Below are 26,365 nucleotides of genomic sequence, written 5' to 3' on the forward strand. Positions count from 1 at the left end.
AAAGTTCGTGCGCATTATCGAATCCCATACATGATACTAATGCGCATGAACTTTTGGACTGACCTAATACATTTGATCTGTTTGCAGTCTAAAAGATCCAAAATTAAGTTGTTTTTAAAATTTGTATTTAGATTAAAAATAAGTTTCGAAATTTCTAAGCCTCGAAATCCTTCTATATTGCTTATAAGTCACACACAAAATATTTTACTGCGGCAAGAGAATATTGTCGAGAGCGGAATATTTCATGGGTGGTGGAAAACGAAAATAGTGGTCATTCACCATTAGTAAAACGAGAATCTAATATAACCAACAATATAGGGTTCCACTCAGTCGAAGGTAAAAGAGACACATACTTTACCGACCGCCGACAAAAAGAATCCGATTTTCATAGATTGTCGGTAAAGAGAGCACTATAAAAATCAATAATAAAAAAGAGATTTATTTTACCATCAATTGATAACTAGGAAAACTATTCTACCGATTAATAGTAAGACACCGAACTATTTTACGTCTAGTCTTATATTCATCTATTCTGGCATAATTAGTAATGCAAAATGAGACTACTTTAGTGAGTACTTTAATGTCTAGTAAGATATGAAAAGAAAAACTTTTGAAAGAAAAGAGAAACAAATCCACACGATACTGAGACAGCAACCCGCACAGCGGCCCACACCCATGAGAGGGGTCCATGGGTCCCATCCGAGATTTATAAAGAATAATTAATGATAGTAAACAAGAAAAAATAGAAATGAAACCGAACATTAAAGTGTGATAGAGAAATCTCCTTTTCGTTTCTCTGAGAAATTATTGTACAATAGAATTCTGCCATATTTCTTCTTTTGAAGTATTATACGCGATATAAAGTGGAAAAATATTAATGTTCAGTTGGAATTAGATTAAGAAGATATTGGAAAAGTACAAAAATATGCAGCCATTCGCTCAGTAATACTTGCGTTAAAGAATTTATAATTAGAGTATGCAAGTAATACTGACCCAGGTCTCACTACGTGGAAGTTGCTGCATTTGGAGACCCACGGACTGACGGTGATTCTACTCTAAAATCCGCGTTCCGCGATACCGATCCGCTATACCTTTCCGCTTCAATGCACTGGCTTCTTAACTAACAGGGTATGTGTAGCTTTAGCTACTACACACCTCTTACAGATAGCTCCACCATTTGCACCGTCCGCTTCAGACATAACGAATTATTAAGCACATTCGAATTAGTGCTTTCCGAATTTCGAATAATCAAAGCGCACTCCTTAGAAATACTAATCGCGTCGCGACACTCACGTGTGTGTTATAATTACGTAGATTCTACTGTTAAGCCGAAATTCGCGAAGTACCCCCATCGAAATTTCGAAGAAATCAAACGAAGTCCACGGTAGGACCTTTAATCGCGCCCGAACACCCACGCAAGTGTTAGAAGAACGATGACTCTACTCTACAATTCGCGTTTTCGATTCGAACAATCAAACGAAGTTTAATCGCGCCCGAGAACACCAACGCCTGTGCCCGCCGACACGCGCGCTAATGTTCTTCCTATCCTTCCCGTATTCGCGCGTAAAAATCGATGATGAATCCTGCCATGCGATGCCGGTCGCAGATGAACCTATCCCTCGATGATCTATCCTGGAAAAAAAGAATGTAAGCAGAAAATAAGAGAAAGAAAAAAAATACATAAAATAAAACAATATATATATATGCAATATAAACAGAAAATAAACATAATTAAAAACATAAACACATAATTATACACATAATTAAATACATAATTAGAAAGAAACAACAAAAATAAATACTAAGAATACATAATTAAAAGGAAATAACATATTAATAACATAATTGGAAACATAATTAAAAATGAAAAATATGAGGTAGAAACGAGAGCCGGCAAAACAAAAAAGAGAGCCCCAGTAAGAGAAGAATAGAGAGCCCCAAAAAGATAAGACAAGAGAATATGATGCTGAGACAGCAACCCGCACAGAAGCCCTCACCCACAGGCCCCACCCGTGGGTCCCACCCGAGATATATAGAGGATAATTAAAGATTGTAAATAAGTATAAATAGAAATAACAGTGGATATAAAAGAGAGATAGAAAAATATCCTTTTCGTTTGTCTAAGAAATTATTGTACAATATATTTCTGTTAAATTTTTTCTTTTGAAGTATTATTAGCTATATAAAATGAAAATATGTTAATGTTTAATTGGAATTAGTTTGAAAAGATATTGGAAAAGTAATACAATATGCAGCCATTCGCTCGGTAATACTTGCATTTAAAAATTTACAATTAAACTTTGCAAGTATTAACGATCCAGGTCTCACCACGTGGAGGTTGCTGCATGTGGAGACCCACGAGCTAACGGTGACTCTACTTTACTCTAAAATCCGCGTTCCGCGATACCGATCCCTTATGCCTTCCGCTTCGGATATTTTGGGCATGGTTCAAAGCTAACAGGGAGTATCTAGCCTTAGCTACAGGGACTCCGCTTACAGAAAGCTTTACCGTTCAACACCCTCGGCCTCAGGCATAACGGATTATTATGCACATCTCAATTCGTGCTTCCGAATTTCGAACAATCAAAGCGCATTAATCGCCTTCGCGACATTCACGTGTGTTGTAATTACGTAGATTCTACTGTCCTATCCAAATTCGCGAAGTAATCTAATCGAAATTTCGAAGAAATAAAACGAAGTCCCCGGTAGGACTTTCAATCGCGCACGCGAACACTTACGTGAGTATTAGAATAACGGTGACTCTAAGTTGAAATCCGAAGCGCACCCCGAATTTCAACACTAAAACGAAGTCCATGATAGGACTTTTTATCGCGCCCGGACACCTACGCAAGTGTTCGAAAATCGGTGACTCTACACTAAATAAACTAATCGAATATTCGAGCAAACAAAACGAAGTCCCCGGTAGGACTTTTAATCGCGCACGTGAACACTCACGTGAGTGTTAGAATAACGGTGACTCTAAGTTGAAATCCAAAGTGACATATGCTAACCGGTATTTAGACTTTCCATGATATTTGTCGAGATTTCCGCCCCGCTACCAAACATTAGGATTGTCATAACATCAGCCAGCTATGTACAGCACTACAAGGTAAACCGTTCGCGCACCTCGAATTTCAACACTAAAACGAAGTCCATGGTAGGACTTTTAATCGCGCCCGGACACTCACGCAAGTGTTCGGAAAACGGTGACTCTACTCTAAAAAAACGCGTTCGCGAGGTAATCTAATCGAATATTCGAGCAAATACAAACGAAGTCCCCGGTAGGATTTTCAAGTCGCGTCCGCGTTCATACACGTGAGTGTTAGAAGGACAGTTACTCTACTCTAAATTCGCGTTTTCGATACGAACAATCAAACGAAGTTTAATCGCGCCCGTGAACAACCACGCCTATGCTTGCTGACAAGCGTGCGAGTGTTCTCCTATCCTGCCCGTATTCCCGCGTAAAAATCGATGATGAATCATGTATCATCATGCCATGTATCATCCTGCCGCAGATGACCCTATCCCTTGATGATCTATCTTGAGAAAAAAGAAGATAAGGAAAAAATAAGAAAAAGAAAAGAAAAGACATATTGAATATCGCTGCATGATTGCTCGATCATCCCTGAAAAAGAAAAGAAGAAGATGAATAAAAGAAAGATAAGAAAATAGAAGTAGCTCTGCACGCTGCTGAAACAACAGTCCGCTTCATCTCATGGGTCCTACCTAATGCTTAAAAATTAAAATTAATTAGAATATATTAATAACAAACCTAAAAATATAAAAACATAATTAAAAAGAAATAATATAAATAAATATTAAAAAAACATAATTAAAAGGAAATAACATAATTAAATTCTGAAAAGACATAATAAAAAGAAATAACATATTAATAACATAATTAAGAACATAATTAAAAACATAATTAAAGTAGGAAAATATGAGTAGTAAAAGAGAATTGCTGAAAGATAAGAAAATAAAAGTAGCTCTGTATGCTGCTGAAACAACAGTCCGCTTCATCTGATGGTTCCTACCTAAAATCTGTAAATCATAATTAATAAGAATATATTAAAAACATAATTAAAACCATAAAAACATAATTAAAAAGAAATAACATAAATAAATATTAAAAAATCATAATTAAAAGGAAATAGCATTATTAAATTCTGAAAAGACATAATAAAAAGAAATAACATATTAACAACATAATTAAGAATATAATTAAAAACATAATTAAAGAAGAAAAATATGAGTAATGAAAGAGAGCTGCTGAAAGATAAGAAAATAAAAGTAGCTCCGCATGCTGCTGAAACAACAGTCCGTTTCATCTCATGGGTCCTACCTAATGCTTAAAAATTAAAATTAATAAGAATCTATTAATAACAAATCTAAAAACATAAAAACATAATTAAAAAGAAATAACATGATTATGTTCTGAAAAGACATAATTAAAAAGAAATAACATAATAAAAATCTGAAAAGACATAATGAAAAGAAATAACATATTTATAACATAATTAAAAACATAATTAAATAAGAAATATATTAGATAGAAAAGAAAGCTGCAGAGAGATAAGAAAATAGAAGCTGCTCTACACGATGCTAAGACAGCAACCCGCACAGAGGCCCCACCCATGCCATGGGTCCCACCCGAGACTAATAAATCATAATTAATAATAGTAAATAAGAATGAAAAATATGAAATAGAAAAGAGAGCCCCAAAAAGAGAAGAAAAGAGAAGTAGCTCTATAAGATGCTGAGAAAGCAACCCGCACAGAGGCCCACACCCATGTCCCCATCCCATGGGTCCCTCCCGAGACTAATAAATCATAATTAATAATAGTAAATAAGAATGAAAAATGTGAAATAGAAAAGAGAGCCCCAAAAAGAAAAGAAAAGAGAAGCAGCTCTATAAGATGCTGAGACAGCAACTCACACAGAGGCACACACCAATGAGCCCCTCCCATGGGTTCCACCCAAGATATATATAGTGGATAATTAATGACAGTAAATAAGAAAAAATAGAAATGACAGTAATTATACGAACGATAAAATGATGAATTTAATTTGATTAAACTTAAGAAAAATAAAAGATTAATTAAAAACAAATGAAATATTCTGAACACAGATATAAATAAATATTATTCTCTCTGAAAGAAATATTATATTTATTAATCGATAATATATGATAATATATGTACATGTTCTCTATAACGTTGCTAAGAATATCCTATTGTTTAAATATTAATTAATTATTCCTTCACGTGTTCGCGATCCCACGATCCGGACCTAGCTGAAAAGAAATAAGGAAAGAAAAAAGAATTAGTATATATGTATATTAATTATACCAACGATAAAATGCTAAATTTAATTTGATTAAACTTAAGAAAAATAAACGATTAATATAAATAAATATTATTATCTCTGAAAGAAATATTATTATATCTATTAATCGATAGTAAATGACAATACATGTATATGATTTTTATAACGTTCCTAAGAATATCTTATTGTTTAAATATTAATTAATTATATTTTACGTATATCGTACATTGTTTAAATGTTAAGATAATCCTATTTATTAATTATTCCTTCCAGTGTTCGCGATCCCACAACTTAGAGCTAGCTGAAAAGAAATAAGGAAAACGAAAGAATATGTATATATGTATATTAATTATACGAACGATAAAATTCTGGATTTAATTTAATTAAACTTAATAAAAATAAAAGATTAAGTAACAAAAAAAATGAAATATGTTGAATATTGATCTAAAGAAATATTATTTTCTCTGAAAGAAATATTGTATTATACATTTCATAGATATATGATTTTAATATAGAACTCGATTTTATTAAAATAAAATTATGAATTGAACTGAACTTTAGAAAAGAAAAAATGTACAAAATTTATCAATCGACTTTAATGTAAAATTTGATTTTGTAAAATTAGAATTATAAATTCAATTGAATTCTAAGAAAGAGAAAATGTGTAAAATTTATATCTCGAGTTTAATATTAAAAATGCATAAAATATGAAATAATCCTATTCGCGTACGTGTAACAGTGTGGGACCGGAGACGGAATGTTACTTCGTCTCAGTTTTTTAAATCCACACCTATCACCATAAGAGCATTTTGAGTGACAACATGGTAAAATTAAAATAGGATTAAGAGCCATTCTCGAAAGTTTCTAGTGAACCTTCGAAAATAACTCAATATCCTAATAGTTGCTCTCTTGAGCCATAGTTTGAAAATACATTTTTACAACTTAAGAGAAATTAGAATTAGTATATTAATTGCTGAAAATCCTGAGCTAAAAATTCATTAATTTATAATCTAGATTTACGGAATATGATTCTATGAGTCTCTTTGTTTATTAGCAAATACTCTACTAGACTTTTTTCTTACAAAAGTAATAACTCTAACGAGACTTCTCTTCTTTTAATTCAAATTGATTTAATTAATATTTATTTAAAAATATAATTGCAAATTCTTGGACACTCCTTTTTACAAGCGAGAATTTTAATTATTATAAGAAAATCATGCACAATTTCGCTTATAATCCAGAGACTATCCATCGCGAATATCTTCTTGCTCATTCTTTATTAAAACTCTTCAGTAAGTATTATTTTTCGCATTAGACAAATATTTAAAAATGTATTAAAATATTCAAAATTTGAAATAATTATAAACACATTTGAATAAAAAGATCCTATCCTGATCTAATAAATAAATCAAACAATAAGAAACCATTCACGAGTAAATATCCAAAGAAATTTACTAGTGGTCACTCAATGCTCTTCTAATAATTAATTACAACCAATCACTCGTGCCGATTCGGACCTTTCGTCCTCGACATGATTGAGTGATCAGAGGGAATTAAAAATTCACTCACTACTTAAGAAGTTCTGCGATGGCTCCAAAACACTCGTTCACGGTTGAAGTCGAAATTGAGGATGGATGATTCTTTAAAATTAAATAGGTCGACATCGAAGTTGATTGAGATCCTCTTCAATGATGCACTGACTCTATTACGCGATAAATATTTTGAAACGAACGGTCACTGAATTTATTTCGCGAAACTCTACTGTCTTTTATAAATACAGTTTATATGACTGTTAAAAAAGCAAAACGTTTTGGTGAACAAACACTGATTCTAACGATTGCATTGCACGCAATCGATGCAAAATAACACTTTTGTTTAAATCGCGAAACCCGAACGAACAAACACTTCTACATCGCGATATTTTTATTTAAACGATACAAATATTCGGTTTTATCATTGAAACGCGCGCGATTCCAATGATATTCTGAAACAAAAAAATAAAAACAGAATTATTATTAACACTGTTATAATAAGAAACTGTATAAATTATTGAAGAAATATAAGAGATAAAAATATATTTACCTTAAATATTCGTTGATACGTTTAGGAAAGAAATCCTGAGAGACTTTCGATGTTTTCTCGTCAAAGGACAAAGGAGAACTGATTCGGTAATCGTCCAAGTATGTAAAGATATCGTATATGACAATAACAAAAAAAGGCCAACAAATACGGAATGAAAATTTAAAAATATCGAAATATTAAATTAATATTATTGTAAGTAACACGAGAGTTATTACCTTCTTAACGTTTAAATAGAAGTATTATTGTTTAAATATTATTTTATTATGCTCAGTGAATGTTAAAGATTGTTTAAATAATTGAAAAATTATCGAAATTATTAATTAATAAGTTTTCCCGTTTAGAAATAGAGAGTATTGATGTGCACTGGTCGGAGTGCAAAAGAAAACTAAGTCGCGAATCGTCAAAGTTAATCGAAGGACCGATTATGTTTATAATGCACAAGGCCAACAACCGTGAGATCAAATTTTTAAGTATTGGAATTTTATTTTAAAATTATTTTTAGTTTCTCGCGCGTTTCTTTCTTTTTAATGTTTAAATGAATAAACTATTGTTTAAATATTAGTTTATTGTACTATGTGTACTTAAGAAATTGTTTAAATAATTGAAAAATTATCGAAATTACTAATTAATAATTTTTCCCGATTAGAAGTAGAGAGTATTGATGTGCACTGGTCGGAGTGCAAAAGAAAACTAAGTCGCGAATCGTCAAAGTTAATCGAAGGACCGATTATGTTTATAATGCACAAGGTTAACAACCGCGAGATCAAATTTTTAAGTATTGGAATTTTATTTTAAAATTATTTTTAGTTTCTCGCGCGTTTCTTTCTTTTTAATGTTTAAATGAATAAACTATTGTTTAAATATTAGTTTATTGTACTGTGTGTACTTAAGAAATTGTTTAAATAATTGAAAAATTATCGAAATTACTAATTAATAATTTTTCCCGATTAGAAGTAGAGAGTATTGATGTGCACTGGTCGGAGTGCAAAAGAATACTAAGTCGCGAATCGTCAAAGTTAATCGAAGGACTGATTATGTTTATAATGCACAAGGCCAACAACCGCGAGATCAAATTTCTAAGTATTGGAATTTTATTTTAAAATTATTTTTAGTTTCTCGCGCGTTTCTTTCTTTTTAATGTTTAAATGAATAAACTATTGTTTAAATATTAGTTTATTGTACTATGTGTACTTAAGAAATTGTTTAAGTAATTGAAAAATTATCGAAATTATTAATTAATAAGTTTTCTCGATTAGAAGTAGAGATTATTGATGTGCACTGGTCGGAGTGCAAAAGAATACTAAGTCGCGAATCGTCAAAGTTAATCGAAGGACTGATTATGTTTATAATACACAAGGCCAACAACCGCGAGATCAAATTTCTAAGTATTGGAATTTTATTTTAAAATTATTTTTAGTTTCTCGCGCGTTTCTTTCTTTTTAATGTTTTAATGAATCTACTATCGTTTAAATATTAGTTTATTGTACTATGTGTACTTAAGAAATTGTTTAAATAATTGAAAAATTATCGAAATTATTAATTAATAATTTTACCCGATTAGAAACAGATTTTTAAACAATAGTACGAATGTATTATTGTTTAAATATTGATTTATTGTATCCCGTATTCATTAAACATTGTTTAAATAATTATAAAATTATCGAAAGTATAAGTTATTTAGACTTTTTCTTGTGTTTTTGAATACATTTGTATAGCTATCAAATTTGAGTATATTTCTATAGCTATCGAATTTTAATGATTAATTTTATTAGTGTCGACTAACATAATAGCCGTTTATATAATTTTGAGTATCCTATATTATATTTTTAATCTTTCCGTATTTTCGTATAATAGATCGAAAAATTACATGTTACGTAGTGGTAGGGAAGCCATTACACATGTGCTGTACAGCGCATGCGCGTGTTCCATCTTTGCTTATTATTGGTTATTCCGCCATTTGTAGTTATTTCGTCGTGTGAGTTACAGCAGATCTTCGTCGTCTCATTAATTACAAGTTATTTGTATATTCTTTTTTAACGTACATCGTTATTTTATATATCAATCGATTTCCTAAAATGTAATTTACACATATGTATGCTAGCAAGTTGTGGCATTGTTTTGTTTAAAAGATATCCGTGAAAATAAAATCGGCGTATTGGTTTCTTCTTTAGAGTTGTGACGTCATGTATTAATGTCGATCTAATATCGATGTAATATCAATCTAATATTTTTCAGTGTTCCGAATAGTGTACAAACCAAAAAAAACTACGTAGTACGTTAGAAATAATATCTGAAACGCAATTGTCCTGCACGCATACGTAAGTCTATCTGTTTTTAAATAAATTTTTTAATAAATTTGAATCTAATTTTAAATAAATGCGGCAATGTTCTGAAATAAGTGAGAGTCAGAGAGAGAGAGAGAGAAAGAGAGAGAGAGAGAGAGAGAGAATGAGAGAGAGAGAGAGAGAGAGAATGAGAGAGAGAGAGAGAGAGAGAGAGAGAGAAAGAGAGAGAGAGAGAGAGAGAGAAAGAAAGAAAAATAGTTTTAAGATATAGATAATGGCTTGAAAGTTCCCCGAATAATAATGTCTACGAATTTGCAGTCCCTGGTAAGTATAAAAATTTATACCAATCAATATTTATGTATTTGTATATATGTATATCATTCCGAGAACTTAGGAAATAATTACTTACTGGCAAAAGCAGATGTAAACAATCACAGGACGATCGGGTCTCTTGATACGACCTTGCTCTTCGTTGTTACTATCGTGTTACGCAGTTCTCATTCGCACGAGCAGCTCTCCAGACGTGTTCAGACTTGTTCTCACTTCGTTAATTCCAATCCTTCTAGCTTCTCATTTATATTATATAGAATGTTTCATAAACTTGATTTAATCATTTATAGATTATAAATTTTATTTTATATCATATTAGACTTCAATATTTGTAGTATTTATATATTGAGTATGCAGATTATATTTACATTTTATATACACGTTATATACATATGCATATTTGTTCATAAATTTAGTTAATTTTATTCTACATTAATAATACTCTTGGATTTTTATCCTGTTCTTATTTACTGTATTCAACTAATCTATATACTCCAACACATTCGCAAATTATCAACTATCAACTATCAACTATCAACTATCAACTATCAACTACCAACTATTATATACTTCTGGTGTAACTGGTCTTCATATACAATCTCTACAAGTATGTAAGTTTCTCTTTAAGTTATTTTAATTCAATTTCAAATAATATATAAAAAGTTGGGTATTAATTCTAATAAACTGTATATTGAATATATATACATATGTACATATACACATATGTGTATACATATACATATATACATATGTACATGTACACAGTTCATATACATGTATGTATTATATGTATACATACATTTATCATATATACAAATATATTTATATACATAAATATATTTAATTTCATTCTGTATTAATACTTGAATTTTGTCTAGTTCTTATTCGTTGTATTCAATTAATTTGTCAACTTTGACATATTTAACTGTCATGTATTTACTTTTACTGCTCTTCGTACACAGTGTGTGCAAGTAACTTTATCTTCAAGAAATTTTAATTAAATTTAATGAAAAAGTTAGACATTAATTTTAACAATCTTTATCTAATCTTTAACAAACTTTATTTATATGTTGTACAATTCAATACGTTCTGTCATAGTCTTATTGTAAGTTTATTTACTGGATTATATCCAAAACTTTTATTATATAATATTTTCAATTTCTCTTAAAAAATTTATAAATGGATCTCTATACGCAGCAACCTCCATGTGGTGAGATCCGGAAATCGGTATTGCGAACGTTTATGTATTTTACATTATACAACGTACGCACTGCCGGGCCAATGGCTGACGTTCGGTGCATTAGAAAATATTTTTGATAAAATTTTAATTCATTAAAAATTTTTTTAACATATTTTACATTGAATTAACATTGAATTTAAAGAATATTAAAAAGCACCGAGAATAATAAAAATTTTAATTGAAGTATAATAAAAGTTGAATTAAAATAAAATAAAATTTCAAGATACGTTTAATCGTTTAATTAATATTATAAATATTATAATTTTAATATTACGGCTCCTTGTCTAGTTTTACTTTAATGCTATATCTATTCAGATTTATAGGTATCCACGCGATTTGTATATTTTTGTGAACATATCCCTATCGCGATCATATCCATTTTTAAATGATAGATACAACGCGATTTTGATCGTTTGCTTTTTTTTTTACATATTCATTTATTTTGACATAGCTTGCAAGTTTTGCAATTACATCTTTTTAAAGCTATTTTTTTTTCCTTTTCATTACTATAGTATACGAAAAATGTAATATAAGTTTATAATTTTAAAATTATGTAATTTGAATAATATGATATATGATATTTAATATTTTACACATAATATTTAATATGTTATAAATTGTAAAAGTAAACGCCACAGCTTGCTTTAACAATTTTTCTTCTACAGGTCTTCAGTTGTTGATCGCGCGCAATGCGATCATAGAGTCAGTGTTTGTGCGAAATAGTTTGATTGTTTTGCAATCGAATAGATTGCTTTAAAAATAAAATAAAATAAAATAAAATAAAATAAAATAAAATAAAATAAAATAAAATCGCGTATTAGAGTCAGTGTTGTTCGCCGATTAGAATTTCTCGGTCGCGTTAGTAAATCAGAAAACAAGAATTTATGTCATATTCTTGTTAAAACTATATATTTGCTCGCCGTTGTTGTTAGAATCATTAACACACTTTCGGTCAATTCGGTGGAAAAGGATTGCGTTTGCGATAAATATTGTTATGGTCGAAAGTGTGAATTTAAAAATTCATCTTCTTCATCTTTATCGACGAATGTAATGCTTCGTCTGGATACAATTACACGTTAGTATCTTTCTTTATTCTAATCATTACTTCTCATTCATTGTTCATATTATATATATATTTTTTTTATCTTTTTTGATTCATCGAAGATATTTCTTTTTGACATGGAACATATAATTAATTATTTTTTGTGCCTTATTAATTACAGATCAATCAACGATTCAACAATAATTTTAATCAACTTCACGACATCATTCGACCTACGTCGAGGGGGACGAGTGTTTTGGAGCCATCGCAGAACTTCTTAAGTAGTAAGTGAAAAATTTAAAGTTCCTCTGGTGCCCATCATGCCGAGGATGAAAGGTCCATATCGGCACGGGTTACTGGTTGTATTCGTTGATGTCCCATTGTCCAAAACGAGCATAAGTGACTGTGATTAAGATCTTTGATTTTATTCACGAGTGGTTCCCTATATGTGTAGTTAGATCTTTCCTTGTGATTTTTTTATTATTATTATTATATATATATTTGTATATCAGGCTAGGGTCTTCTTGTTTCAAAGTCGTTTAATTAACAGTGCTGTTAATTAGCACTTTTTTCTCTCTTCGTCTTTGCTCGCGATATTAATAATGAAATCGGGCATTCATTTACCCGATTTCGTCCAAATAAAGCATATAACGTGGTCTACGTTACATGCATTGCTTCGTACACTTAATCTATTTAATCGCGATTTACTTCGATATTTTGATATATCGATAATATATAAATGAGCAAGAAGACAAACCCCTTTCGCGACGGATAGATTCTGTCAGTCAAGTGGTGGATCATAATCCCGTTCTTTCATTAGAACAGCCATTTGATGAAAGGAATCGTCCGAGGTTGTTTTTTATATAAATTAAATATTTCAATAAATTAAATATTTTAATAAATTAAATATTTCAATAAATTAAATTTTTTAATAAATATTCTCTCATTATCCAATTTCATAACCGCATAATGTGTATGTATATATACGAGATATATGCATATTTCATACCTACATGTCAACACAGCTCTACCGCGGGTCGCTCAAAGGCCCTTATGCGGTGTGCAATGTAATAGAGTTGTATAAGGTTTTTTGCAACTCTAATTTTACCACGACGTGGTAACTATTATAATTATTATCATCATTATCTCCCTCCCCCTCTTCCTCCTTTTGTTTGAGTCCTTGCTAATAAGGTAAGCAATGAGACTCATAGAGTCACAGCCCGTTTAGGCCTAGTTTATAAGTTAATCATTTTTTAGTTCAGGATTTTCAGCACTAATTATACTAATACCCGTTTCTCCCCCCCATGCTTTCTGCTTTCTCATCTATGCGTTTGCCCAGGTGTTACTCGTATGGGTGAGAAACAGTCTGCGTGGGTTTAGTTTTAATTTTTTTCCTTTTGGCGGCTGTCATTGTGCTGGTGATTGCACGGTGTACCTTGCACTTGTATGTGCGTTTTAGGTGGTGCATTGTACATCGTTTCGCGATAACTTTTTAATTAATAATAAATAAATATCTTATATTAATATCGTTTTGCATAATTACCACATGTTTCTGTGGAAAATTTTAAATACTCGTATATATTACTAGTATTCATATATATACTAGTATGTACTAGTATTTTTGCTTTAGTCATATATGCAATAATCATTAGCCGTGGCAGTCGATTACAGCAATTGGTACGTACTCCTAACACATTAGAACAATACGCGTTTGAACTGGGGTGTCGGAGGTGCCCCGGGGCATACTCTCTAGTGTAGGCTTTTGCACCCTGGTGGTATGTGAGAGAACCGTGGAGTATATGTGTTGGTGTGAATGCTTTGCACTTTTTAAATATAGGTAATAGGCAGGCAGGTAGCATACCTTTTCTGAGTGAATGTACACATTTTATATAAGTAGGTAGGGACCGGAAGACTCTGGATTCGATTCTCACTTAGGAGTGAGAAGTCCCGTCTCTGGGGATTTGTGAAGTTTCAGCAAATTTTACAGTCATTCAGCATGTCTGAATTGTCTTTTATTCCTTTCTTTTTTTTCTCTCTTTTTTTTTCTTTTTTAGATTTTTTGCTGACACTTTGCATTGCGTCAACGTATCAGTATTCAAACAGTTCGAAAAACTTTGTCCTCAATGAGAACATTAGATGCATTCCATATATTTTGAACTTGGCAAAGGATTTTGAACTTGTTTGATACTTAGTTATAAATTAACGCTTGCACTTCGCGATTCTTGAAATATTTTTTATATATTTTTTTTTTTTTTTATAAAATCTATATATTTATTATGATCCTAAAATTTCATAACTGCATAATTTGTATGTATATATACGAGATATATACATATTTCATACCTACATGTCAACACAGCTTTACCGCGGGTCGCTCAAAGGCCCTTATGCGGTATACAATGTAATAGAGTTGTATAAGATTTTTTGCAACTCTAATTTTACCACGACGTGGTAACTATTATAATTATTATCATCATCATCATCATCATCCTACTTCTCCTCCTCCTCCGTTTGTATGAGCCTTTGCTCAAATTAGAATCTACTTGCATATTTAAAATATTGCAATTCTCGTGGTTTTAACTTTTTACTGAAACTTTTTTCATCTTTTAAGTGCAAGCAGTTAATCTTAGTTTGTAATAGGTTCAACGATTAGAATGAATATCATATCTGCTGGAGCATTCGATTAAATGTGCCTGTGTAATTGTGCACGGTTGGTGGATTCTTTGAGTCCATTGATTGTCCACAGGCTAGGATAGCTTTACGGATTAGTTCAAATATTTATCAAATATGAATCTTTTATTTTTATTTGTGTTTTTTTTTAAATAAAATAAATAAATAAAGATTGCTAGAAAATCGAGACGCACCCAGGTAGATTAGAAAACGCAGTTGAGAATATGTGTTGGGATTCGTCAGTGCCGTTTGGAGTGATTCATTCGCGAATTTTGTCATACCTCAGTGGTTATATTATTTAGAAGAAATCGATACTTTTCGTCGCAAGCACTTACCGCTCGTTAGGTTAAGTAATAAAAAGAAAAAGAAAGAAAAAAAAACCCAGCGGAAACGTGTTTTTTACTTCCCAACTCCTTAGCTTGCGACTATTGCGTCTCGTTCAATTGCGTGCGTTAACACGAGTGGTTTGAGTCTTGTTGCGTAAAGTGAGATCAGGTCGGGATTAGGTCGGTTTAGATTAGGGACGATTTCATTCTTATAGTATAATCCACTGTGGCATGTCAATTTTTGTGGGTGCGTTGTTTCAACCAGTAGGGCGTTTTTTGATGCGTAATCTTATATTGCGTCGCACGTAAGGAATGCTCCAATGCAGTGGTTAGGGCACGAAACAAGAAGAGGCTATATGCTGAAGAGGCCCCCACAAATTGTGGCTCAAGAGGGCAACTATCGACTACAAGTCATTTTTCAAAGGTGTTCCGTATGTCGAACCCTTCGTTAATGGCTTATGGTCTTATCAAAATCCCCTTTACCCTTTTACCACGTTGACACTTTTGCTCGTAGTAGTTTGTTCCTGGACGGAGATGATGGACCATTCCATCTCCTTGCTACGGCGTTCCGTATTCGCGTTCGTGAAAAATCAGGGTCTTTGCAATTAGAGTCAAGCTTTTGCAATTAGTTATTAATTAATAGAGTCTTCGCAAATTTCTTTTTTTTAAAGTAAAGTCGAGTCATTGAATTTTTTAAAAGTAGAGTCAATTTTTCAATTTAAAGTATAATCGAGTCCTTTGAATATTTTTTTTTTTTTTTTTAAAGTCAAGCCCTCCCTTTATATTTTAAATTAAAGTCATGTCCTCCCTTTACATTTTAAATTAAAGTCGAGTCCCTCCTTTTGCATTTTAAATTCAAGTCGAGTCATTGCACTTATCTTTTTAAATTCAAGTCGAGTCATTGCACTTATCTTTTTAAATTAAAGTCGAGTCATTGCACTTCTCTTTTTAAATTAAAGTCGAGTCCTTGCATTTAAAAAATTTTAAAGTAGAGTCTTTTTTGAAGTAAATTTTAAGTTACAAAAATAGAATCACGCTCGTTAAATATTGTGTGGACGCCCGTGACCTGCAGCAACATTGCACTGGAGTGCACAGGAGTGCACCTGAATACTCAAGCATGTTGATTTTTAATTCAGAATAATCATTTTTTTTTTTCTTTCATCTTCATAATTGCATAATGTGTATGTATATATACGAGATATATACATATTTCATACCTACATGTCAACACAGCTCTACCGCGGGTCGCTCAAAGGCCCTTATGCGGTAAATAATGTGTACACAGGATTGTAAAACCATTTTTACAACTTCCTACTTTTACCACGAGTTGTAAAATGACTCATGTGGTAATTATCATCATCATCATCATCATCATCATCCCCATTATCTTTTCATAATATGACTCTGATTAATCTGATTATTCTGATTATTCTGATTATTCTAATTATTCTGATTATTCTGATTAAAAATCTACAAGACTTGATGTCTACATCGAGAAAAGAGGTACCTGTATTCAGGAATGCGGATGAATATATTATAGCAAAGATATACATTTCTCATTCAGAATGATCAAAAACAAATAAATGAATGAATGAATGAATTATTGCACTAATAAAAATATTTAATGAATCAATATTTATATATTTCAATATCTTAAGAAATTAAAGTTATTTATTAATAAATAGAGAACATTTCCTTTTATTTCATATATAATAATTAAACTTATATTTAAATAGTGCAAATGTAGGAAAGAAATTTTGAATCTGATTCTGATAAGAAATATATAAGTCTTTGCTACATGAATGAAATGACATAAATGGCAGCCAGCACTCAGGAGTGCATTTTAAAATATATCAAGGCTATACATTTTTATTCCAAAATTATGAACAAATGAATATGAAGTGAGAGACTTAATAAATATATATGAGAGAGAAAGACAGAGAGAGAGAGAGAGAGAGAGAGAGGGAGACAGAGAAAATTTTTATTATTATATATATATAAATTTCATAAGAAATGCTAAGAAGATATATTGATATAAAGATTATTAACAAATATTTATACGTATATGAAAGAAATATGATTATTTTTTTGGAATAAAAATGCATAAGTCTTGGTACATAAATGAAACGATTGATATGGCTTGCCTGCACTCAGGAGTGCATATGATACGTTCACAGTAAGTACATGTCTGCACTCAGAAGTGCATATGATACGTTCACAGTAAGTACATGCCTGCATTCAGGAATGCAGATGAATATATTATAGTAAAGATATACATTTCTCATTCAGAATGATCAAAAATAAATGAATTAACTCACTAATGAGAATATTTAATGAAGCTACATACAAATATTTCAGCTCTGATAATATTTTTTTTCAATAAATTAAACACGTATAACAATAAATAAGGAAAATTTCATTTTATTCCATATATAATACTCGCAATTATATTTAAATGGTGTAAATAAATGAAAATAAATTTTGAATCATTCTGATAAGAAATATATAAGTCTTTGCTAGATGAATGAAGTGATATAAATGGCAGCCAGCACTCAGGAGTGCATTATTAACATATGTCAAGGGTATACATTTTTATTCCAAAATGATCAACAAATGAATATGAGATGAAAGACTTAATAAGTATATATGAGAGAAAGAGAGAGAAGAGAGAGAGAGAGAGAGAGGGTGACGAAGAGAATTTTTATTATATATATATATAAAGTTTTATAAGAAATATTAAGAAGATATAATGATTGATATAAAGATTATTAAGAAATGTTTATACGTATATAAAAGAAGTATAATTATATTTTTGGAATAAAAATGCATAGGTTTGGTATATATATGAAGCGATTAAAATGGCTTGCCTGCACTCAGGAGTGCATATGATACGTTCACAGTAAGTACATGCGTGCATTCAGGAATGCAAATAAATATATTATGGCAAGGATATACATTTCTAATTCAGAATTATCAAAAATACACGAATGAAAATGCACTTATTAAAGTATATAATAAATAAATATTTAAATGTTACTGTTTCATGATATTATATTAAAGAAACAATATTTATCTAATAATAAATCAAGAATATTTTATACTTTTCTTAACATAATAATTTATTTATATTTAATTAGTGTGCAAATGAATGAAAAGAAATTTTCAATCGTTCTGATTAGAAATGTATAAATCTTGCTAAGTGAGCGATATGATATAAAAATAACAGCCTTGCACTCAGGAGTGCATAAAATATGTCAAGGGTATACATTTTTATTCTAAATTAATTCAATATGATCATCAAATGAAAAAGTTCATAGATATATAAAAAAATATTCTTTTATTGTGTGTGTGTATATATATATATATATACGTATATATGAAAAATTTATAAGAAATACAAGGAAGCAATGGTGAAATGATATAACAATGCATTTTAAAGAAACGTTTATGCATGTATTAAATAAATAAATATGATTACTATTTTTTTTTTTTTGGAATAAAAATGTATAAGTCTTGGTATATAAATAAAACGAACGAAAAGGCTGTCCCACACTCAGGAGTGTGGATGAAAATAGTTCAGAATAGGGACAGGATTGCATTCAGGAATGCACCTGGATACTCAAGCATGCAGATTTTTATTTCAGAATAATTTTAAACTTTCTTTTATATAATTATTGATAAATCATTAATTTTTTCTTTATCTTCTTTTATATGAATTAAAGTTTCACGATTATATACATATATATGTATTGTAAATAATGCCACAATTAGTTGTAAAATAACTTATATGTGGTAATTATCATCATCATCATTGTCTTATATAGATTCTAATTATTCTGATTAAAAATCTAAAAGACTTAATGTAGTTTAAGAAATTAGGTTTTGTTAAAGCAAGCAGTAGCGATAAATTAAATTCGTAAGAATGATATGAAAGAATACATTTGAATTATTTTATCTTTAATATATATAAGATTTTTATATATTTAATCTTATTGTTATCTTTAAGATTTAATATTGCATTACTATTTCATATGCATATATTAAATACATGATTTTAACATTGTAAAAATGTATTACTATATTTTTTTTTTTAATTTAATAGATAAAATAGTGTCTTATGTATAAATGATGTAATATATATATTAGACACTCGATGTAAATGCATACTTCGCGTTAGTATAAACGTAATAAAGTGTGATGTATTTGTAATCTATCGATTAAATGTAGATTTGATCTCGTTATGGATATGATTATGAGGGTATACAAAATTGTGTATGCATTTTGTAATATGAAACAAGGGGTAGTATATTTTTTTTTGCTCTTTTTATTGTTTCCTTTCTTCCTTTTTTTCTTTTTTTACGCGACTAAAATTAATTACACAACGTGTCTTGAATAATTTGCAAAGTTTATTGAACTAAACATTAAATTCAAAATTAATTTTTTTATGTGTATATGTGTATCAAATACTTGCCAATTATATATGCAATCTTTTTTGAATTTATATATTTGTGCATAAAAGTTACGCATAATTTCGTAATATCGTTTAAAGATAAAACACGTTTTCTAATGCATTGAGAATTCTAAATGTTTAATATTAATTTTTTTCTTCTTTGGGCCATTCTAACGTTTGATTTTCGTATTTATTAAATTTTCAAAAAGAATATTTGGCCATTAAGTGTATATACAATTTCATTTTTCCACACATGCTCTTTTGTATAGTTTTTTTGTTACAGAGAATGTTGTTTCAAGGTTTCAAGATTAAATATTACGAACTATAATATAATATCCTTTTATCGATGGGTATTAGCAACTATATAAAAAAAAAAAGAAATATATCAAGGTTTGTAATAATATTATATATGGCATAAAAATAAATTAATAAGGATTATAAATCTGAATTATATAAAAATTGATTTGTGTTTCAGCTTTTTCCAGACGTTCTACTCAAATAAAAGTCAAAAGGCAAAATAATAATGCGGGTAAAATAATAATACATTTAATTATTGCTGACTTGAATGAAGAATTGAAATTATAAAAAAAAATGAAGAACGGTGCAAAATGAATTGTTTGCTATTGTTTCTTGTATTCATATTTAGAAGAAATTTTTAATTAATTGATAAAAAATTGATTTTTGTTTCAGAAAATATCATCTAACAAGGCAAGATTTAATTTCACTCTTCGTTGGCTGTCGTTGTATTCGTATGTTTAAATGTGTACGTTAAATTTATTATTTTATATATATATATTTTATTTTCAGCAAATAATAACGATATGAATTTCTTATGTTCACAGAGTTACGGATTTATTATATTTATATAATAATAATAATAATAATATTATAATTAAAAAGTGTTTCAGATGTTTTATGTTTTTCAGATGATGGTTGATTTTTTTTATATGTGAAATTGATATATTATTTTGATTGCTTCATGTATGATTATAAATTGGTTTAAATATTTTATGTTCACAGGTGACTGGTGATTTATTACACAAAATTTTTGCTTATTATTTTGACTGCTTCATGTTTAATTATAAAATGGTTTAGATGTTTTATGTTCACAGGTGACGATCGATTTATTGCACGGAATTTTGTATATTATTTTGATTGCTTCATGTTTAATTATATAAAATGATTTAAATGTTTTATGTTCATGGATATGCACAGATGTACCAGCTTTTGGAAAAATTATATATATATATATATATATATATATATATATATATAATGAAGTATTAGATAATAAGATAATATATGTAATGCAAAAAAAAAAAAGACAAAAAAGCCAATCTTTAATCTTATTTAATTTAATCGCTAAAAGATTAAATTATTTTTATTGCATTTTCGATAACTAGGTGATATATTTATAATATTCTTTAGTTTTATTATAAAATAATATTTAATAATATATATATATATATTATTAAATATTATTTTATATATATATATATATATATAATCTTTATATGATTTACATATATTATAGGTCACGTGTATATTAATCATTATGTTCCACTTTTGATTTTAGTATAATAGTTTTGTTTCAGCATCCACATTAACCCTATTTGGGAATAGAGTTTCATAAAGAATGATTGAAGTGCTCTCTTCCCTTTTTTCGGGTAGGTAGGTCGATATCAAACGGATTCATAAATTTTCATCTAATCTCGATTGATTAGAAAAAAATTTTTGATTCGTTTCGCGATTGATTTTGTTATCCTTTTCCAAATTATAATAATTTTTATTGAATATGTAATAATGATTCTATATAATTGGTTTTAGAGTAATTTATATTAATAGTAGAGTCTTAGCCCGTGGGTCTCCGTATGCAGCAACCTCCATGTGGTGAGACCTGGAAATCGATATTACTTCCGATATATGATAAATGTAAATAACGCAAGTACTGTCGAGCTAATGGCTGCATTTAAATTCAATCAAAAGTTACTACATTCTATGATTTTTTCTATATATCCATATTGCTCATTTCTCATGTCTCAATAAGTATAGATAGATTATTTTATTACTTAATGTACTCATTATTCGATATATGTTTTGAAATTATATATATATATGTATATATATATAATATTTTTTATTGAAACATATATATATATATATTTCCAGATTTTTGAAAAATATTATTTTCTTTTAAAAAATCATACCTAAAAATAAGCAATTTTCATATCTCAAGCAATATTAGATGAACAGCTTTAATTAATATAAATTTGTCAACGTCGATAATTTGTTTGTGGTTACTTAAACGATAATTCGTTCGCTTCGAAAACTTTCGTTGCTCCTATGTTTGATCGGTAATTCCACTGCTTTTATGTTCGATCGGTAATTTCGTTGCTTTTATGATCGATCGGTAATTTAGCAAGGCAAAATTGGTTGCATTCTTTTCAGGCGCGAAGTGTTTTTGATATAGTCATAATTTCAAAAAATTTTTATTGCAAAAAGAAATTACGAGAGAATGAAAACAATGTTAAATTATTTTTATATAATATAATATAAACATGTATCAATAAATTTTTTCTTAATATTTAAAATTTAATCTAAAATTAGTTACGTTCTCTTGTTACGTTTTCTTGTTACGTTTTAAAATACAATAATGTAAAAAATGGAACAAAATGTAAGATGAAACTTGAAGTAATTTATAATAATTATTAATTTAACGTAAATTGTTGATAAAAAAAGAAACAATATGTTAAAGTTTTCGCTTCAAACAATGTATTTATATACCCTCGAAGAATGCACGCTCAGGTATGAAGAGCGCATATATACGCTATTGAAAAATTGACGCTTGGATATAAAGAAAGTATATATATATATATATATATATATATATATATATATATCCATGATATGAATATATTATATATATATATAATATATTACATTTTGTCTCACATCTATTTATTTCATATTCAATACAGAATACTTCAGAAAATTGATTATTATTAAATTATATCATGTTTTACACGTGTTAGTTTATTACATGAAACTTTAATATTAATCAGTTAAACGAGGATATCATCGATCGATGAATATGAATATATGAAATTTATTTCGATTATAAAATAGTATTAATGGAGGTGGGAAACTTCCGATAAATTTAAATTGTAAAATTGAATAGTAAAGTAAAGAATTGGGAAGTTATGTCTTAGATAGGAATAAAAAAACAAACGAATTATTTATTATTATATCATGATAGAAATTAAATTTTCGTGAAGAGTTTTCGTCCTTCCTATCGATTTAAATATCATCAAATGTTTTTATGATTATGCCATTATATAATTAAAAATATCACGCATGTATATTAAAAAGTATAGTACTTAAAAAGCTTATAGAAAATCAATCGAGCATCGTAAGCGCTTAATACGTCAGCGTCGAGTTGTGTCAGTAATACCGTGTTCTGTCCACGAAGAATACATTATCTCACAAATACGTTGAAATGAAAGAGCAAAGAAGACACAAAATATTTAAATCTAAATAAGAAAGAATAAGGAAGACAACAAATGTAACGAAGTTTTGTAAATATAATCAGACAGATCCAATCGTTTCGATTTACACCATGGTATTTTTTTAGTTCAATTACTCTATTTAACGTATTAAGGATAAATGTAAATCTATGTTCTTTGTATGTTGCACATTCTCTATATAAAAAAAAAATACATATATATTATAATATGGCGTTTTAGGAAGATTTCTCTTATTATTTCTAATATTAATTATTATCGATGTAACATACAATTTAACGAATAAATCTGAATGCCTTAAAGAAATGAAATCTTCTCTTCAATTCTCTTAACAAGATGGACTACTCGAAATCCGGATAAGAGGAGGCGGTAGACTGTCGGAAAGCTTTGGTCGTGGCATTATAATGGAATGAAGAAGAAGAAGAAAAAGAAAAAGGGGGATGCATGAACGAGTTCCGTTGAGTTCCGCGAGGGTCGAGCGAACTCGATGGAGTGGATGGTAAAATGAAGGAGAGGGGAGGAGAGGCACGCGTCTCCGGCGGATGGCGCGAGCGCGGCTCGCGATTGACGGCTGGCGAGACTTACCGAGCCGGGTTAGGTAGTGGGGAAGAGGGGGTTGGGAGGTTTGGCGGGGGAGGCATACGAAATTCGACGTCAGTCTAGCGCGAGCCACGCCGAGATTCGGACGATAAGAATATGTGTAAGGTGTTACGAAAAATCATCCCATCTATTAACATTCGTTCGCGTTATTGACATCTTTGAATTTTTCCCTTTCTTTCTCTATTTCTCTTTCTCCCTTTCGAGCATTTGTTAAGGATTAAACCGTTGTCCGTGGGTTATCATCTATGAAAGGTCGCCGAAAAGAGTATTCGTTAAGCATCAATATGACTCGTAACATATGAGACATAAAAAGCGCGTAAAGCTTAACGAGCTCGGTGTATCCGTGAAAGAGAGAGAGAGAGAGAGAGAGAGAGAGAGAGAAAGAGAGAGAGAGAGAGAGAGAGAGAGAGAGAGAGAGAGAGAGAGAGAATTGTCCGGGGCGATACTAGCGAATTGCGTGGCGAATATCATGAACTACGAACTCTTGGAGGAGCGAAGGCGTCACGATAGAAGAGTACAAGTTGGAACGACGACGAGGTGTTACCAAGAATCATCTATACTGAATATTTTCTTCTCTACGTTACTGCCATTCTCATCGACAGACGTATCATCGGCATCATCGCTGTTATCGTCGCGATACACGTGAAAGGAGAGGTACGTCTAACGGCGCGAAGTACGCCGCGGGCGAGCAGCGCGTGTCGTACTGGCGCTAGGAGAAGAGAAGCGAGGGGAGGAGGTGGAGGAGGTGGAAGTGGCGGTAGGGGAGGAGAAGGTGGTGGAGAAGGAGGAGGAGAAGGAGGAGGATGAGCGCCAGAGAAGTCACCCTTCTTGGCGGCTCCCCTTGGGGCTTCCGAATGCACGGAGGACGTGACCTGCACCAACCCTTACGAATATCTAGAGTAAGTACAAACCGAACTTTCTTTTTATTCCCTCAATATGATTTTCGATCATACATTTTCAAACGAACCTTTTTATTTCTTTATTCTTTCACATTTGTAATCCTATTGTGTTTACTTTAGTACGGCCGATCATCGCTCGGCGTCGCCCCGTTATCGCATCCGCCAACCCCCCTCTCCCTCTTCTCCCCTTTCCCGTTTTTCACCCAACGGGAATTTGAATTATTCATCGCGATTCTTGTCGTTGCTCTTTTCCATCGTCGAAAAAAATATCTTTCGAGTAGAAAATATTTCGTGCCGCTACAACATAGATTGCATTATAGGTGATAGCATACAAATTCAGCTCCGTTGAGATTTACATTATGAACTTCGTGTGTTTAGGTTACTCCAGAAAAGTTGCGCCTGAAAAAATATATCCAGTGGCAATTTATTTAAGATTACGTAATCGTCTTTATCTTACGAGGTATATTCAGTTAAATCAGAGATTGGTTTTCTTTTCTTTTACTCTCTCTCCCCTCTTCCCCCTCTCTCTCTCTCTCTCTCTATATATATTTATCTATCTATTTCTCTCTCTTTTTCTTTTTTTCCTTTCCTTTAATATATAAACTGGACCATGCAGATACAAAAATTTTCTTTTATCGAATAGTTGATATATATGTAGTTTAGTTGTTATAGGAAAGGTAGTTCTTGTAACAACTCGAACGTAACGCATTTTAATTTAACCTTTGTACATCGCCGCTCAAGTTAAAAGATATGCAAAAATACGTGTTACCTAAGAAAGCTATTAAAGCCGACCAGTTGCTTGTATCGGTTATACGTATATATATATATATATATATATATATATATATATATATATATATATATATATATACCTGTAGATATAACTGCACGTAGAGATTATCGTGTTCATTGACGACCACCTTCGAACAAGTTGATACCGAGCCGATTTGTTCGGGTTAATAAAATCTGATAGATAGGAGCTTGGTCGCATAGATACGATAATCTACGTTCATTGAATATCGATTTATGAATATACTTTTTCGATCATTAATGCAATCATCGTTGATCGTATTAACATTGATGTTCATTTCAATAATATGTAATTATAAAATGAATGTACAATTTTTAATGATAATATTTATTTATTTATTTTATTACAATATAAATTTACTTTCATCTTTGTTTTATTTTTCTTCTTTTCTCTTTTTTTTTTTTCTTTTTTTTTTTGAACATTTCTAATTACTTTCTTTTCTTCTTGATTTTTTTCACGATCTTTGAAATATTTAAGATATTTGTATATACGATCGTAATGAATTTCAATGCATTTCAATGGATCGACGGATTGGTTCTATCGGTAAGATAAAGGTTTATGTTGGACGAGCTCTCATCCAGTAGAAAGCGAATATAGATCGAGTGGTTTTAGTGCTAGGTCAGCATGCAAGCTCTCTAAATAGACTTTGGCTTGTTATTTTGTATAACCGGTGTACAACAATCGTAATATCCAAAGAGAGAAACCTATCGAACAAGTTTTTATCCGTGTTCATTTCTTCAATATATTCAAAAACGTGATTATTGAATAATATGATATTAATATA

General features: G+C 30.3%; 1 protein-coding gene across 1 annotated transcript in view; it reads left to right on the forward strand.

The window, feature by feature from the left end:
• Positions 1–23,919: 23,919 nt before the first annotated feature.
• The window catches only part of CAP (Cbl-associated protein), a 76,637-nt gene continuing 74,191 nt past the window's right edge, over positions 23,920–26,365 (forward strand). The window contains exon 1 of the mRNA XM_085658400.1: positions 23,920–24,770. Coding sequence (XP_085514526.1) covers positions 24,675–24,770 — 96 coding nt within the window. The 5' untranslated portion in view covers positions 23,920–24,674. The remainder of the gene's footprint in view (positions 24,771–26,365) is intronic.

The sequence above is a fragment of the Vespa mandarinia genome, chromosome 7, assembly GCF_050613455.1.
Source record: "Vespa mandarinia isolate Hongniang chromosome 7, ASM5061345v1, whole genome shotgun sequence".
Taxonomy (NCBI): domain Eukaryota; kingdom Metazoa; phylum Arthropoda; class Insecta; order Hymenoptera; family Vespidae; genus Vespa; species Vespa mandarinia.